Raw genomic sequence first — 17,314 nt, 5'->3', positions numbered from 1 at the left:
ATAGATGTACTAAAATTTTATAATGAAATCACAGAAATTATTGGGACCTGCATGTAATAATCATGGGCATAATTTTATCACTTCAGATCTTGGAAAATAGAATTCTGATTTTTAAAGAACTGTACATCAGTAACCTTGCTCTCACAGCCATTTCCTCCAGCCCCCAAGCTCACAACAAACATATGGGTCATAGTCAGGACTCCATCTTTCTATGCCACAGAGAAGGCATTTTCAAAAGGTATCATTTTGAGTATTTTCAGTTATGTTGTCCCATCAGATCTTGCCTCTCTTAAAGGTAAGCTTCTTAAAAGTAGCACATCCTAAATCCATGAGGCAGCAAGCAGCATGAAATATAGAGAAATGGATTAAAAGAAAACTGGGAGAAAGGTATAGGTGTCTCATATAATAACAGCTAGTTGTGACAGAGAGAGATGCAGATATCCATGATGAAACAGGGTGATTCAAAATATCACATATCTGGATGCCAGTTTATGACCTACTGACCTTCAGAAAGTTTGTCTGTCAATCTCATGTTCATATTATATATCCATCAAGATTATGTTTGAATGAATGTGAGGACATATTTGTAAAGGGAAGCTCATTCCACAATCTTGAAGGCATTGTGTAAAGTATATGGCATTTTCTGAATTAATGTTTAATTGTACTACTGTACAATCATCTAGCACTGAGAGGTCAGGAAAAGGGGGATGCCAGGATGGGTGGAGCCATCTGGGTATGTGACAATGAATACTACCGGATTACCCAAATGAAACTTGCAACTTGATTGAACTGTTAGGAAGCTATGTATATGAGGTGGGTGTTATTTCAGGTTTTGGGGAAGAAATGGGCAAGGCTTTGCCTCTTGTTATGACAAAGTGTGACAGTGCATTTTGGGACAGTAAGGAGTGGACGGAGCCTGCTGCAGCTCACAGTGGCAGGTTCATCATGATACAGGTACACTAACCTAGATGTGGTAATACATAGATGAGTGTGGACAGAAAGGATGATCACTGTATTATACGATAGATATTAGCTTTGGCAAGGGTATTGAAATGTTTCTTCTTATTTGTTTGAACCAAGAAGCGATAAACTTTATATTAATCTGGAGCCTATTTCACAGATGTCAGGGAAGAGTGGCAGATTTATATAGATATTTATAAGAGTAAACATTTTAGAATGCCTTTGTAGCCCTTTCACATGTAATGTATGAGAAATGTATTTTCTCTGTAACATGGCTTTTTGCAGTAATTATCTTAGTCTCTTCAATGTACTTGGGGGGAAAAAAATTAAGAGTGGTCATAGATGACTTGAATGAAGTTTTAGGTTGTTTCCAGGCTGCTTCCTGATAAAAAGTATAGTTGTGTAAAATCTTACCATAACAGTAGATGTCTTATTTCTTGCTGCTGCAATATTCTTAACATCTGGGAAATACTGCCAGTCTTACTAGAGCATACGGCCAGCATGACAAAGCCTTTACACCTCCCAGGCACTGTACCTTCAGATGTGTGTTCTTTGTCCTAGGTGTAAGATACATATGTGAAGTACAAGACCTAATCCAAACAGCTGAACTGCCCCAGTGGAACCAGAGCAACAACATGCACATCCAGTTGGGAAAGAAAAATAAAGATGGATCCCTCAGCCAAAACAAACAACAGTGGGATGGAAGGAGGGACAGAATACTGCAAGAATGAAAAGTAGGACATCTATTATCATGATACAATCTTACACAACTATACTATGTCTCTCCTTATCATTGTTGCAGTATTCATAAAATATGGGAGAGTACAAAAGCTACTGGACAGGATGGGGGGGGGGATCACAGACACCACCTCCAAAAGCCCATGAATGATGGCCCTGGTAATACCCACCCTAGTCCTAGAAATGACATCCAACTGATAATGTTTACTAAAGGTGTGTACAAAGCACTAAACAGTAGCTTCCAAAATGGATCTAGTATCCAGACCCTTGGAAAAAAAGTACCAGAGGAGGCTACTGCCCTGGTAGAATAAGTATGAACAGAAGAAAAAAGCAGTTTGCCATAAAAGAAACAGAAAAAAAATGCCTTAGAAATCCAAAAGGAGATGGTCTACTTAGAAACAGCCAAACTCAATATCCTGGGGTGAAAATAATAAATGAGCTATGTGGATCCAAGGTGCACAGAATGCTCTCACTAGCATTCTATGGAAAGGGAAAAAATAAGGGAGATGAATTGTTTTATTTAAGGGCAAATCATTATCAAACTTGGGTACAAAGGAAGGATTTAAATGAAGAGAGACCCTGTCTCCAATAAAAAACAAAAAAACAGGAACTGACATGAGTGCCTGAAACTTTGGGACTCTCTTAGCAGAGGTAAGAGCCACCAACAGTACCACCTTCCCAAGCACAGTGTATCCGGGAAAAGGAAACTGCAGGCTCAAAGGGAGACAGAGGTAATTTCTCAAGAACAAAATTAAAATCCCCATATGGAGGAATAGGCTTTCTTGGGGGCCTAATGTAAAGGACACCTTTCAAAAATTGTTTGACTTCAAAACAAGAAGCAAGAGGTGTATTCAAAGGCAGACAAGCAGAAATGTCTTACAAATCAGCTTTAATAGATGATTATGCCAAAGCAGAAGTGAGCAACTCACACAGATAATGGACTGCAGGAATTCCCACAGAGAAAGGGTCCAGGTCCTGTTTCAGGTATCAAATAGAAAATTGCTTCCATTTAGCCAGATCGGACTTTCTAGTAGTGGGCTTTCTGACTTCCTACAAAACCCAAACACATTCTCAGAAAACTGGTATCTAAAAGGAATCAAACCCATTACCCAAAGAGTTACCTGAAGAGTGGGCACGTGAGTGAATGAGAGAAATCTCTTGTCCTGTGTTAGGAGATCCAGCCTGTGAGGTAACTTGGGATGACTGCCCATGGCCAGATGGAATACAAGGGGGAATTCAGTGCTGTCTGGGCCAAAAGGGAGTCATAAGCAAGATTTGGGCCTGTCCCACAAGATCTTGTCAGGACCTTTGGTAGAAGAGGAAGAGAGGGTTAGGCATACAGAAAAATCCCCTTCTAGGGAAAAAAAAACATGGCATCCCACTTTCCAATCCAGATGACTTAACACTTTGGAATAAAATTTGGAAGTTGTCAGTTTAAAGGGAAGGCAAAAGATTTACTTGAGGGAATAATCCTCTAATGTACAATGTCCAGGGGCAACTCCCTGTAAGGATCTCTCTTAATCCAGCTCAAAGTACCTGCCACAAGACTGTACTTTGCTGGGAAAGTAAACTACATGAAGAAACGATTAATGTCAGACTGCAAAATCCCTGCCTGAACAGCCAACCTGCAAAGCAGGTAAGGCTCTGTCCCAATGGCTTGCTGATGTACCATAGCTGTAGTATTGTTGGTGAATATCCTTAGAGGACCTGGAACCCAATGGCAATGAAAAGCATTAACGCCAGAAGCACAGCTCTCATTTTCCCGATGTCGATATGGTCTATTAGTTTTTGAGATGATCAGAGACCCTGGACTTTGAGGCTGTTAGAAAAGGCTACCCAGCCATGACTGGAAGAACCCACGTGCAGCTCCTGAGTGGGGAGAAGAATGTGAAAAAACACACCTGGATTCAGGGAAATCTGATGAATTCCCCAGTAGAGCCTGATCTTGAAACAAGGCAAGAGGGAGACGAAAATCCATAGATGTTATTGCAAAAAGCCACACTAGGCTTGAAATACCACTGAAATGTTCTCATATGGAGCTTGGCAGAGGGAACCATGTATCACAGACCTCGCATAAATGCTCTGGCAGGAAGGACTGGAAAAGACCGAAAATAGATGGAGACAGAGAGGACCTTGGGAAGCACGTCTTCACTAGCTGCATCAGAATCCTGCATCCTAGAAAGACTTGATCCTGAGGAGAGGGGGATCAGCATAGACAGATTAAGGATAGATCCCACATTGTGAGAAGATCCATAGTGAAGTGGAGATCTTGAAGCAGAAGCTACTGAAAAGGGACCTGATTCAATAGTTAGCCCAAATAAGGGAATATCTGAATCAGAAGGCTACCACTGGGGCAAGAGATTTGGTAAAGACACTTGAGATTGTAGAAAAATCAAAAGGTAAAGCAGAGAAGTGATAATTTGGGGAAGAAACAGAGAAACAAAAACTTCCTGAAAAGATGGTGAATAGAATATGGAGCTAACTACCCTTCAAATCTAAGGATACCAGAAAAGCTTGAGGGAGCAAAGGAGGAAAAAGTATGTGGAGAGAGAACATCCTGAAAGAAGGGACCTTTAGAAAGGTGTTGAGAAAAGATTGATCCAGAATGGGTCTCCAAGTCCCCTCTTTCTTGGAAATCAGAAGCATCCTTGAGTAGGGTAACAGTAACAAGCATATTCCAAAACCCCCTAGACTGCTTACAGATAATCAGCCATTGTTTCACCTCAACTTCTGTAGCAGATGTACACAGCCTCAGAGGACATGCAGGTAAGGAAGCTCTGCCTCAAACTGGGTCATGACAGACTAAGCTGACATGGGCACCTGGCAGTCCTTCAGTTCTCCATCCTACCCAGTGGGGATGTGCAGAGGAGGCTGGAGAGCAACAGATTTAGTACCCGTCAATGGCTTTTTCTTCAACTGCAGCTAAACATCAGGGTGGGTGGATTCAGAGGCCATGGTACTTGAACCAAGTGTTTTAATGCTGGTTCTCAAGGTAAACAGAAAGAGATGAGATGACAGAGGAGAGTCATGGGGACAAATGCCAGACACAGCTAATACTGGTTAAGGACATGTGTAGCATTAAAACAAAAAAGACACTACTTTCGTGTCCATCTTTATGGGGTAGCTGCTTCTCATAGTCACATTTCCCTTCCAGAATGACATGTTAATGTCTTGCAGCCCAAAACTAAAGTAGCATTTAGAGTGGTGGTAAAGTTATTCTGAGAATTAGGTGCTCATGCATCACATATGTACCTTATGCCTTGAATGTAGGGTATAAGTCTCATGTACAGCACTTGGAAGGTGTAAAGTCTTTGATATGCTTGGTGGACATTCAGCTATCCTCAGGCTATCCCAGATGTTAAAAATATTGCATCAGCATTAAGGAAGGACATCTGTGATATACCAGTCAGCTGAATCAAGGACCCTTCCAGCTGGATTTATCAAAACATAAGGTTAGACATTTGCTGTCCAAGTAACAGTCTGGGCTAGATACTGCTGCAGTAAAGTGCCAATGGCTGTGTGTAACTAGTTTAGCACGGCCAGGACCATATCCCAGTGTACAGCAGATTATGTTTTTGAGAGCCCAGTGTTTAAGAACATAGTCAACAGGATGGAACGGAGGCTAGATCTTTGTGCTCAACTTTTGGATAGGTTAAAAGTTTGGCAAATTTTTCAATAAGCTATATCACGATGCATCCTACTAAAATCTTGTGAACCAGCTTAAAAAAAAATATGGATCAAAGCCCTGCCTTTTAAGTTGTTCTGTTAGAACAGTATGGGACACCAAAATGAAAGCTTAGCTTACACTGACAAAGACCTACCTTGGGTTAAGGCACCATCTTCCCCTATAGTGGGAGATTTTATCAGTTAGCATAAAAAGGCATTATAGGTTCATAGATTAGTACTACGCTAACTACCCTTGTGGTCATTTTAAGCCTAGACAATTATCCCTTCTAAGAATCAAACACTGCACGTTGTGTCTTGTAAGGCAAACATCTTAACCATTATGCCACCCTCAACCCTAATGCTGTCCTTTTCAGTAATCATTCTGGGATTGAGGATGAGAAAGTGTCAGGATATACTATTATCTGAAAGGCTGGATCATTTTCTAACAATTTACCAAGTACGGAAAACAGAGAAAGATCAAATAGTAGAAAGGAAAATGAGGTCTCTGGGTTATATGAGGTACTCTGGTTATTTCCCACATCTCAAAGGCGTGTGCTAAATTACTGACTGCAAACTGTCTGCAGGGGTTTGAATGTGTGTTATGAAAAGAAAGGTATAGTAAAATATATCCATTACCCACCTAATATGTTCTGCAGATGGCACAGGATGTCAGTTGGGTCACTTAGATGAGTTAGATGCGACTCAAAAACATCGGTTGGAACTTGGAATGACTTGATGGTTTTGTTTTATGGCTAAGGAATTTGTTTCTTACACTGCACTCCTTGTACCTTAAAGAAGAAATTAAAATATTCTACATGCAGGATTTCCTCTTAGTTGGAATGGCAGCACTCAGAATTACTGCTTACTTTCAGAATCCCAGGGGGGCACTGTCCCTATCGTTTGATTTACATGTAAATTCTGACTCATTTGCTGATGTACTCCATCACCAGTATAAACAGGATTGGGCCTAGTGGTGAGTCCTGCTGCACACCAGTTACACACTGGAAACCTCTTTGCAAGTCTTGATATTGTTTATAATTGTGTCATTGGGTCCCTGCACCTAAATCTATCAGCATTTCTGAAATTTCATACTACCGCAGGACTGCCAAAAATCTCACTGCAAATAGTATGTCAATTATATTGCATCCTGACCTAAATCAAAACTGCTCATCTACCATCTTACTTTCCACTGCTCTTTATATGTTATCAGTCACTCTCCAGCACTTTCATGCAGTGTTACAGGAGTATGACACATCTATACTGACAGTTGTGAATGTTCCCTGTTGTCCTTGTGCACTGGTACTAGAGTGCTTATTCTGCAGATGTCTGGGATATGCTTCTCTCTGCATGCAGAGATGAATGACCTCAGAAGCCACTCTTCTAATGCATGCAACAATTTGACCACATCTGCAGTGACTTTATCTGTGCCTATCACATCCACTGACTTAATCATCCTTAGGTCATTTAGGTTTTCCTTTTTTCACTGTAGACTATGCATGTGTAAGCAGTACCTTCTGCAGGGTATTCTTCATTCAGAAGGTCCTTGAAATACTCTTTCTATCTGCCTTTGGATGTCATCTTATTGATGAGTAGATTACTGTTGGCATACCTTATAAATGTCATCCATCTATCTTATCTTTTTCTTAACTGGAAACATAATAGATCATCTTTGTGCCATATGCAGAGTCACTTTCCAGCTGTTTTTTTTTTCTGATGCCTTGTACTTTCCCTTTGCAACTACTCTCTCAGCCTCTTTGCTAGCCAACCAGTACTCCACTTTAGCTTCATCCATCTTTACAGACTTCCACTTCTTCCTGCATGCCTTTCTTTTGATAACTTCCTAGACTTCTGCATTCCACCACCAACTTTCTTTACATACCTTATTTCTATACCTAGGGTGACGTGCAGAGCTGTAGTAACTACAGAGAGATAAAATTGATCAGTCACAGCATGAAATTATGGGAAAGAGTAGTGGAAGCTAGGTTAAGAAGGGAGGTGATGATTAGTGATCAGCAGTATGATTTCATGCCAGGTAAGAGCACTACAGATGTGATGTTTGCTCTTAGAGTGTTCATGGAGAAGTATGGAGAAGTACAGAGAAGGTCAGAAGGAGTTGCATAGTCTCTTTGTGGACTTGGAGAAAGCATATGACAGGGTGCCTACAGAGGAGTTGTGGCATTGTATGAGGAAGTCAGGAGTGGCAGAGAAGTATGCAACAGTGGCACAGGATATTTTACAAGGGTAGTGTGACAGCGGTGAGATCTGCAGTGGGAGTGACAGATGCGTTTTAAGGTGGAGGTGGGATTACATCAAAGATCAGCTCTGAGCCCTTTCTTATTTGCAGTGGTGATGGACAGGTTGACAGATGAGATCAGACAGGAGTCCCCATGGACTATGATGTTTGCAGATGACACTGCGATATGTAGTGCGAGTAGGGAACAGGTGGAGGAGACCTGGAGAGGTGGAGATATGCTCTAGAGAGAAGAGGAATGAAGGTCAGCCGGACTAAGACAGAATATATGTGAGTGAATTTGAGGAATGGTGAAGATGCAAGGAGTAAAACTGGTGAAGGTGGATGAGTTTAAATATTTGGGATCAACAGTTCAGAGTAATGGCGAGTGTGGAAGAGAGGTGAAGAAGAGAGTACAGGCAGGGTGGAGAAGAGTGTCAGGAATGATTTGTGACAGACGAGTACCAGTAAGAGTGAAAGGGAAGGTCTACAAGAGGGTAGTGAGACCAGCTGTTTTATATCGGTTGGAAACAGTGGCACTGACAAAAATGCAGGAGTCAGAGCTGGATGTGGCAGAGTTAAAGATGTTACTATTTGCAATGGGCGTGACAAGGGTAGACAGGATTAGGAATTAGTATATTAGAGGGTCAAGCCCAGGTTGGACGGTTTGGCGACAAAGCTAGAGAAGTGAGATTGTGTTGGTTTGGACATGTGCTGATGAGGGAAGCTGGGTATATTGGGAAAAGGATGCTAAGGATGAAGATGCCGGTAAGAGGAAAAGAGAAAGGCCTAAGATAAGGTTTATGGATGTGGTGAGAGGACATGCAGGTGGTTGGTGTGACAGAGGAAGATGCAGAAGACGGGAAGAAATGAAAACAGATGATCAGCTGTGGTGACCCTAATGTGAACAGGCAAAAGAAAAAGATTTCCATACCTAGCACAATCATATCTGGTCAATTCAGTAACTTAACCAAAGGGGCAAGTGTAGAGTATTATGGAGAAAATATCCCTCTCCGCTATAGTTTTACTATCCAAGTGACGCAACAACCACTATCTCAGGTTTTCGTTGGAGTCTGACATACATTAATGAGGGTAAGAGGAGGATTAATAAGAAAAATATTTTAAAAACGAGAATTCTAAAACAAGTATTCATGGAAAAGCAAGTCAAAAGTACAGTTTTGTACCTACCATAAATGTAGATGTTCGAAGATCCACATTGCTGCAGTCCTGACACTTGGGTAGTCCGCTGTCCCAGTCGGCCCGAATACCAAAGTATAAGGCTGACGTCGGTCAAGGCGCATTAGTCTGACGTCAGGACGTCAGGGTACAAATGCGCATGACCGACGTCATTTCCTTAGTCTTTTCTTGCCCCAGATGTCAGAAGACCCTAAAAAGATAAGGCCAAACCAAAAAACAACAACACACCAAACACCCCTGTACCAAATATATGTACAATATATACAAAATCAGAAAGGTACAATCCCACCCACACAACCACCCCTAAACACAGAGGGGAAGGAGGGAGGGTAATTGGACTGCAGCAATGTGGATCTTCGAACATCTACATTTATGGTAGGTACAAAACTGTACTATGTTCTTCATCTCACATTGCTGCAGTCCTGACACTTGGGTAGAATCCCAAAGCAGAGGTAAGGGAGGATGGCAAATCACAAAGAAGCAGGAGCTGACAACATGCCCTGTAAAATAGCAGTGGCAAAACCAGCCCTAGATTTAGAGTAGAGAGGAAGGTGGTAATGCTTAGAGAAAGTATGCACTGAACTCCAAGTAGCTGCCTCCAAAATATCCTTAGTTGCCACCCCCCTTAGAAATGCTGTAGAAGTGGCAGTAGCCCTAGTGGAATGAGGCCTAATCCCAGCTGGAATCTCTTTGCCATGATGGGAGTAACAGAAAGTAATGCAAAACCCAATCCACTTAGAAATAGTTTGTTTTGACACAGGCTTACCCTGAGAACTCAAAGCAAAAGAAACAAACAACTGCTGAGACTGCCTAAAATCCTTAGTCCTGCTTAAATAATAACGTAATTGCCTGTGTACATCTAAAGTGTGCAAAATCTTTTCCACCTTATTTTGGGGATTTGCATAAAGGTAGGCAAATGAATAGTTTGGTTTAAAGCCACACTAGAAACCACTTTAGGCATAAAGGAAGGATTAGTACGTAAAGATACTCTATCCTTATGAAAAATCAGGAAAGGCTCAACCGCCATAAGGGCCTGCAATTCAGACACCCTTCTTGCAGAGGTAATGGCTAACAAAAAAGCAGTCTTCCATGACAAATATTTCAATTCAGCAGTAGCTGCAGGCTCAAAAGGTTGTAGAGTAAGTTTCTCCAACACAAAATTGAGGTCCCAAGCAGGAGTAGGAGCTCTACGTGGGGGTCTTATATTCTTTGCCCCTCTAAGAAATTGCTTGAACAAAGGATGAGAAAACAATGGTGGGTCACAATCATAGTGAGCTGAAATTGCGGCAGCATGAATCTTAATGGAAGAGAAAGACAAACCTTTGTCCAATAACTCAGTAAGATATTGAAGAGCCACACTCAAATTTGGCTCAGAAACATCCAAATCCTTTGCTGCACTCCAAAATAAAATCTCTTCCATTTTTCTGCGTACACTTTCCTTGTACTAGGTCTTCTGGCTTCCATAATCACATTCAAAACTTGTTGAGGAAGCTGAGACCTGCTATGGCTCAAAACAGAATATGCCAGGCTGTTAGATGAAGAGAGTGAAGCTTGACATTGAGTAGATGCCCGTCCTTCTGAGACAATAGGTGTGGAATCAAAGGTAAGGGCCATGGAGGCTTCCTTACCAGACTCCTCAGCAATGGGTACCAGTGCTGCCGAGGCCAATCTGGAGCTATTAAAATCATCCTTGGCTTGTCTTGTCTGACCTTTAGGAGTACCTTTGGGAGGAGAGGCAGAGGTGGAAAGGCATACACATGAAGATTTTTCCAACTGAAAGAAAGAGCATCCACTTTCCAGGCTGTGTGATGAAACCTTTTCGTGCAAAACTTTGGCAGCTGGTGGTTTAGTGGAGAAGTGAACAGATCTATGTCTGGAGTTCCCCATGACACTGTCAATTTCTGAAATACATGAAGATCCAGTTTCCACTCGTGGGGATCCATGATTTGCCTGCTTAACACATCTGCTAAGGAGTTCTGTGCTCCTGGCAGAAACCGTGCTTGAAGATTCAGTTGCAAGCTTAACGCAGTCTCCCACAAAATCATTGTTTGCCTGCATAGAGGATAAGAATGTGTTCCCCCTTGCTTGTTGATGTACCACATGACAGTAGTGTTGTCTGTTAGAATCAACACCTGCCCTGGAAGAAGTAAGTCCTTGAAGGCCAGTAATGCAAACTGGACTGCTAACATCTCCTTCATGTTGATATGTAGATGTTGCAGTCTGGCAGGCCACTTGTCTTGTATCCACTTTCCATTCAGATGAGCTCCCCAAGCTGTGTCTGAGGCATCTGTCGTTAGAATCTGACTCGCCTCTGGCCGGGTCACAGAGAGTCCCTTGTTTAGGTGACATTCCTGAGCCCACCACAAAAATTCCTTTTGAATGCAAGGTATTATTTGAATGACAGTGTCCAAATCCTGGCAGTGCTGTGTCCAAACATTTTTGAGATACCATTGCAGCTTCCTCATATGCAGTTTGGCATTGGGAAGCACCAGAATACAAGATGCCATGAACCCTAAGGCTTGAAGGACTGTCCTTGCAGTCAGCCCGGACTGATGAGATAGTTGATGGAAGTAAAGAGAAAGATTCTGTTGTTTGTCCGGGGTTAAAAGGCCATCTGGGCTGCTGTATTCAGTCTCACACCCAGAAAGCACATGTCTTGAGAGGGTACTAGACTGGACTTTATTTCGTTCACAGAATACCCTAGGCATCTTAGCACTGCTATCACATATTCCAAATGCTGAAGAAGCACGTCCTTCCTTGAGCCAGAATCAGGCAATCGTCCAAATAAGGATAGATTTGTATTCCTTTTAGCCTGAAGAAAGCTATCACTGGAGCCAGAACCTTTGTGAATACTCTGGGCGCAGTAGATAAGCCAAAGGGCAATGCAGAGAACTGATAATGAGAATTTCCCAGCTCGAAAGCAGATACTTCCTGCAAATCAGTCTGATAGGAACATGAAGGTAAGCTTCCTTGAGATCCAAAGTTACCATCCAGTGATCTTTGCCCAGCAGAGGTAAAAGCTGTTGTAACGTCAACATTTTGAACTTGGGATGTCCAGATAAGTGTTGAGGATAGATAAATCCAAAATTGGTCTCCACGTGTCCCCCTTTTTTGGTACTAGGAACAGGCGTGAATAAAATCCTAGGCCCCTTTCTGGCACAGGAACCGGCTGAATGGCCCCTATTTGGAGTAACAGAGAAATTTGCTTGTGAGCCTCTTTCCTTTGTTGAGGAGGAATGTCTGGCATGCCTTTGAAAGGAGGCAAGGTATGGAAATAAAACCTGTAACCGTGGTGAATGATATCCAATACCCATCTGTCTTGGGTAATTAAACTCCAGTTTTCTTTGAAAAGTGCCAACCTTCCTCCCAAAGGTACTGCCAGACGAGAAGATTCTGGCAGCTGAAAAGGCAGGTCATTGGGTCTGTTTACGAAAGGACTGACCCCTGCCCTCACCAGAAGACTGAGCAGGTGAACTCCCTGTCCTAGGCCTAAAAGAATCTTGAGCTCTGCCCCTACCACGTCTAGACCTACCCCTAGACTGGGAATCATAAGCAGGATATGTCCACCCCTTGGTAGGCCAATTTCTACTAAACTTCGGAGGCTGAACCTGCAAAAAATCTTTAACAGTCTGCATAGACTTAGCCTTGTCTTCCATTTTCTTTAGAACTGCTTCCACAGGCGAACCAAACAACACATCAGATTGTAAAGGAGCATCTAAAATCCTTGTCTTCACATGCTCAGCTAAATTCTGATCCCTCAACCAGGCGTGCCTGCGAAGAACGAACCAGTGGCAGCCACCCTCGAGAGGCCTGCACAGCATCAAAACCACATTGCAAAGAATGCTTACCCACCTGTTCAGAAACATGAACTAAATCCTGCAACTCTTTACACTCAATACCTTCCGCCAAAGCATCTACCTTAGACTTTAATTGTGAAAGGAGATAATTTTGGTATTTCAACATGTGAAACTGGCAATTCAAAGCTCTCATGGCCAAAGTGGAAGAAGTATACACTTTCTTTCCCCATCTATCCAAAGCCCTCGCCTCTTTATCTGGAGGAACAGGATTTTTAACAACAGAAGCCTTAACACCTTTAGGCCCCTGTGAAACAGTTTCTGGGTCTGCCCTAGGACTCTTAAAAAGATACTTATGAGCTTCAGGCACCCTATAATATCTATCCGGTTTAACTGGAGCAGGAGGCAAAGAATCAGGGTTCAGAAGCCTCTGCAAAAACATCCTCCACCACATCTAGAACAGGAGGAATAGCTAAAGGCCTATGCTGGGGTAGAAACAAAAATTCCCTAAGCCTTTTCCTGGAATCAGAGAAATCTTGACCTTCCCATTTAAAATGCTCCCTCATGGAATGAAGAGTCTCTGAAAATGAAAAATCCTCAGGAGGAGAAGCAGAAGGAGTAGAATCATCTACATCAGAATCAGAGTAAGGAGAATACTCCTGCAAGTCTTCAGCCGAAGACTCAGAAGCGTCCGGACACTGCTCAAAACTCCCAAGCTCAGGTTCCACCCTAGGCCTCTTATCAGGAGGGGTATAGAACCTCTAATCATTGTAATCAAATCTTCTGCCATCTTAAGCATATGCTTCTTAGGTACAGACCCTGAAGAACTAGGGGTAACACCTGAAACAAAACCTGGCCTGCCCCTGGGAGAAGCCTTGGAAACAGCAGGGGAGGGTCTAACCACCTTAGGAAGGGAGGGAAGAACAGCTACCTGAGAAGCCCCTTCCGCCTGGCCTACCTCCTGAGAGGTCACATCTTGCAGTAATAAAGTCTCTCCCTGGGATTCCAAAGAAATTTCTGGCTGAACCTCTGGCTCCACCAAGCCCTCTAAAGAACCCGGCGTCGGTACTGCGGTTCTTCCAGCCTAGACTTTGCTGTTTTGTCCTTGCGCTTTTTTGACGAAGCGGGCGTCGGAGCATCCGACGGCATTTTATAATTACACCGCTTCCCAAAAACTAGCCTGGCACAATCTAATCTTCTCTTTATAGTGCGTTTATTAAATCTAGCACAAGAGCGACAGCCAACAACGTCGTGCTCAGGCCCTAAGCAAGGTATACACAAGGTATGGTAATCCCTATGAGGTATCTGTTTCCCACAAGAAATACAGTTATTCACTTTTTCTGACAACCGGTAAAATACTGAGGCAAGAAAAAACAAAAATATTCCCCAACGGGTACTTAGCCAACTTGGATTCGGTCTGAAACTCCGACTTCGGAAAATCTCAGAACGCCAACTTGCACTTGCAAAACTGCTTCTGCATCGGACCATGCGGCAAAAAAGACTAAGGAAATGACGTCGGTCATGCGCATTTGTACCCTGACGTCCTGACGTCAGACTAATGCGCCTTGACCGACGTCAGCCTTATACTTTGGTATTCGGGCCGACTGGGACAGCGGACTACCCAAGTGTCAGGACTGCAGCAATGTGAGATGAAGAACATCTGCAAATTTAATCAACATTACCTCTTCTGTAGTTTCTGTTTGGTTGTCCTCAGCACAAGAATGTTCATCTTCCTTTTGTTCAAGTTCATTTATGGTTGATGATTTAGTACATTCACTAGCATTAGAATCTGTTTCTGTCAGGGTCTTCAGAAGTGGTGGCACATCCGTTAGTAAAAGCTAAAAAAATGAAATAAACCACATGAAACAAATCTTCATTCTTTTTCATACTTTGCTGTATAAACAAAGGATGAAACTAAACATTCATAATATGTAGCCCACAACAATATGGAAATACTAAATAGAGCTAAGTGAAAAAGCTCAATCTTCAACTTGCACTATGATGGTAAGGTAAACACAGGAAAATGCAATATACAGGGGCCATTTTGGAGTGGCTAATCAATGAGCATGTTTATAATATACAAGGAAAGTACTCACAGAGACCCTATGAAGACACAAGCAGAATACAAAGTAGACAAATAAAGCCTTGATGCTGGCACTGAATGCCAGTCTCTGGTGCTGAGACACAAAACCTAAAAAATGAAGCCACCATACTCTCTTCTTTATATGTTGTATAAATATATATTCAGTCATTTACCTGGGTAGGCATACTTTTCTAAAGTGGCCCATTTCCAACCATGAATTGTGTATACACACACCATTATGCAACCAAAGGCAAATGTGTATGCACAAACACACACACTCGCTAAAAAAAGACACACAGATACTGCTCACATGTATTCATGCACAGAATAAAGCAATAAATCAGTACACAGCATAAATGACCTATTACAATTACTAGTGTTTTGCGCCAATTATAGAAAAGCAAAACATGCTAAAATTATTAACCTACAGCAAAACAGCTAGAATTATCCTTTAATTTATACAGTAAATAGGTGATAAAGTACCTAGAGAAATAGACCACACCAAGCCAAAAATATATGTAGTCTCTGTAATAGTAGCATTCACACTTGTTAAAACCTGTACAGTGAAGTTCACTTGGTGGAAAATTTTAGATGATGATTATATTAGTCAAGCAGTGTTATTTATGATGCAATGAGATCTCTGTGTAAATGTGCTTGGATTTGGGGGCTACATGGTTTACCTAGATGTGTAGAAACAGGGGGGACACAACACACTGGGAAGCCTACAAAGAGTGGTCAAATTAGTTAAACATGTGAAAATAATACACCATACATAAAATGAGAAGATATCAAACTGTGGGCATGCAACATTTTGGCACTCACGAGATTACTGGCAGCATGGACAAAGGGCTTTCTGACACAATTCTTCTGAAGTGAAGTCCACATAACAGCAAAGCTTTATGGAAAACATTAATAAAAAACTTAAGCAACACATATACCACCTAGTGAGATCGCCGGGGACAAAGCAGTGTGTGGTGGTGTTCTCAATCACTTTTGGACATCCAATTCCAGGTCCATCCATCTACAACCCCTTTCCCACTTTAGCACATGGGTTGGGGCATCACTTCAACAATGACATAGAGCCAAGGTTTACATGGCCAGGTGGTTAGCCCTGCCTCGGTAGTTCTTCCACGCCACACAAGCATGCACTCACACCTATGGCCAATTTAGTGTGTCCAATCCACCTACTGCATGTCTTCGGAATGTGGGAGGAAAACGGAGCACCTGGAGGAAACCCGCATGAACAAAAGAATAAGCAGACTCTGTACAGAAGGCACCCCAGCAGAGAATCAAACCGGGGAACCTCTTACTGAGACAACAACACTATCTGCTGCACCACCAGGTCATTCTTTTTTAAATCTGTTGGGGCAAATGTTTTAAATGGTTTAGGTGGTGTCCGCTTGTACATTTCAATGTATTTTAAACAACTTGCTTCCATGCGCGAACATGGACCCAGCTTGCACTGGCAAGTGTCAGTGTAATACTGAATGTGTTGCCGATGGCTCAACTCGTGTAGAAGTGATGCTCATATTCTTGGGTTTTCACATGTGGTGGCCCATTTCACATTTGATCTGTTTGGTATATTGTTTAGTGTAATTCAATATATACAGGACTGCCTAATGCACATACTATCAATATGGCTTTGGCTGTTATGTTTGTGATCCACATGGAGGCAGGCCTGTAGAATCTGGTGTTACTAAAGTAAGGGTAAAAAGAGGAAATTATTTTGTTCCCGACTAGCATCCATTTTATTTTAGTGCATGAAGTTCTTTCTGGAAGCAAACAGCATGACATTGCATAATTCATATATAAGGCTCCACAAATGGAGGCAATATTCTCAGATTATCATAAGATCAGAAACATTCATACATTCTACATACAGTACTTGACAGCATTCTACAAAGTTCTATAATTGCAGTGTTTTACCTTTATTAAACCCATGCTCCAAAATCCACCCCAATTAAACCAATAATTCTCATTTGTATTCATTCTTTTAGCAATATGCCCTTTCTACCTTACTTAAAACATATAACTGCATTTGTCCACCTTCCCTCTTTTATAAGCTATTCTCATCATTTTGTCAGATGCATGCTCAACATTTAGGTCTCTGCCATTTTCCATTTCCTAGTAATACAACATTTTACTCTCCCTGCAAACAACTTAAGTTGATGAGTGTCCTTATTACTCACATCTCTCCAAGTTAATCTCAAATAAAGTGACCATCTTTCATCATTTTCTTAATCTTGTCTAGTATGTTGCCCATCAGTAAAATCAACTATTCTCCTGTCACAAAGCCCACACACTCTTCTGAACTTATTTCTGAGGTCCTTTGCTACAGTCTCTGTTAACATTTTTCTGTCATAATGCAGATATGTTAACATTTTGGCATAAATTTAAATGTCTGCATTTAGAAGAGAATGCCACCAATTCTTGAACTCCAAGTCCCCCAGATACTACGTTACCACCTTGGCTAGTCTCAATTTTGGAGCTGCCTTAATAACACTTACTAAATATTTGGTACTTACTTTTCAGTAACTGGAAAAATGATTTTGTAAAGCCAGCTAACACCACAGCACCACCCGCCCTTTAACTCTATTGGATTTATAAATACCTACCTCTTACTTTCTGTGGTAGTTTGACAGACCT

General features: G+C 41.9%; 1 protein-coding gene across 1 annotated transcript in view; it reads right to left on the bottom strand.

Annotated features, from left to right (window-relative positions):
• LOC122797014 (synaptonemal complex protein 2-like) overlaps positions 1-17,314 on the bottom strand; it is a 1,143,152-nt gene that overhangs the window by 1,086,373 nt on the left and 39,465 nt on the right. Inside the window, exon 3 of the mRNA XM_044065784.1 lies at positions 14,268-14,423. Within this exon, the coding sequence (XP_043921719.1) occupies positions 14,268-14,423 (156 nt within the window). The remainder of the gene's footprint in view (positions 1-14,267; positions 14,424-17,314) is intronic.

The sequence above is a fragment of the Protopterus annectens genome, chromosome 3.part0 (assembly GCF_019279795.1).
Source record: "Protopterus annectens isolate FY-2018-M chromosome 3.part0, PAN1.0, whole genome shotgun sequence".
In the NCBI taxonomy this organism is placed as follows: domain Eukaryota; kingdom Metazoa; phylum Chordata; order Ceratodontiformes; family Protopteridae; genus Protopterus; species Protopterus annectens.
This window is presented reverse-complemented; position numbering and strand designations above follow the sequence as displayed.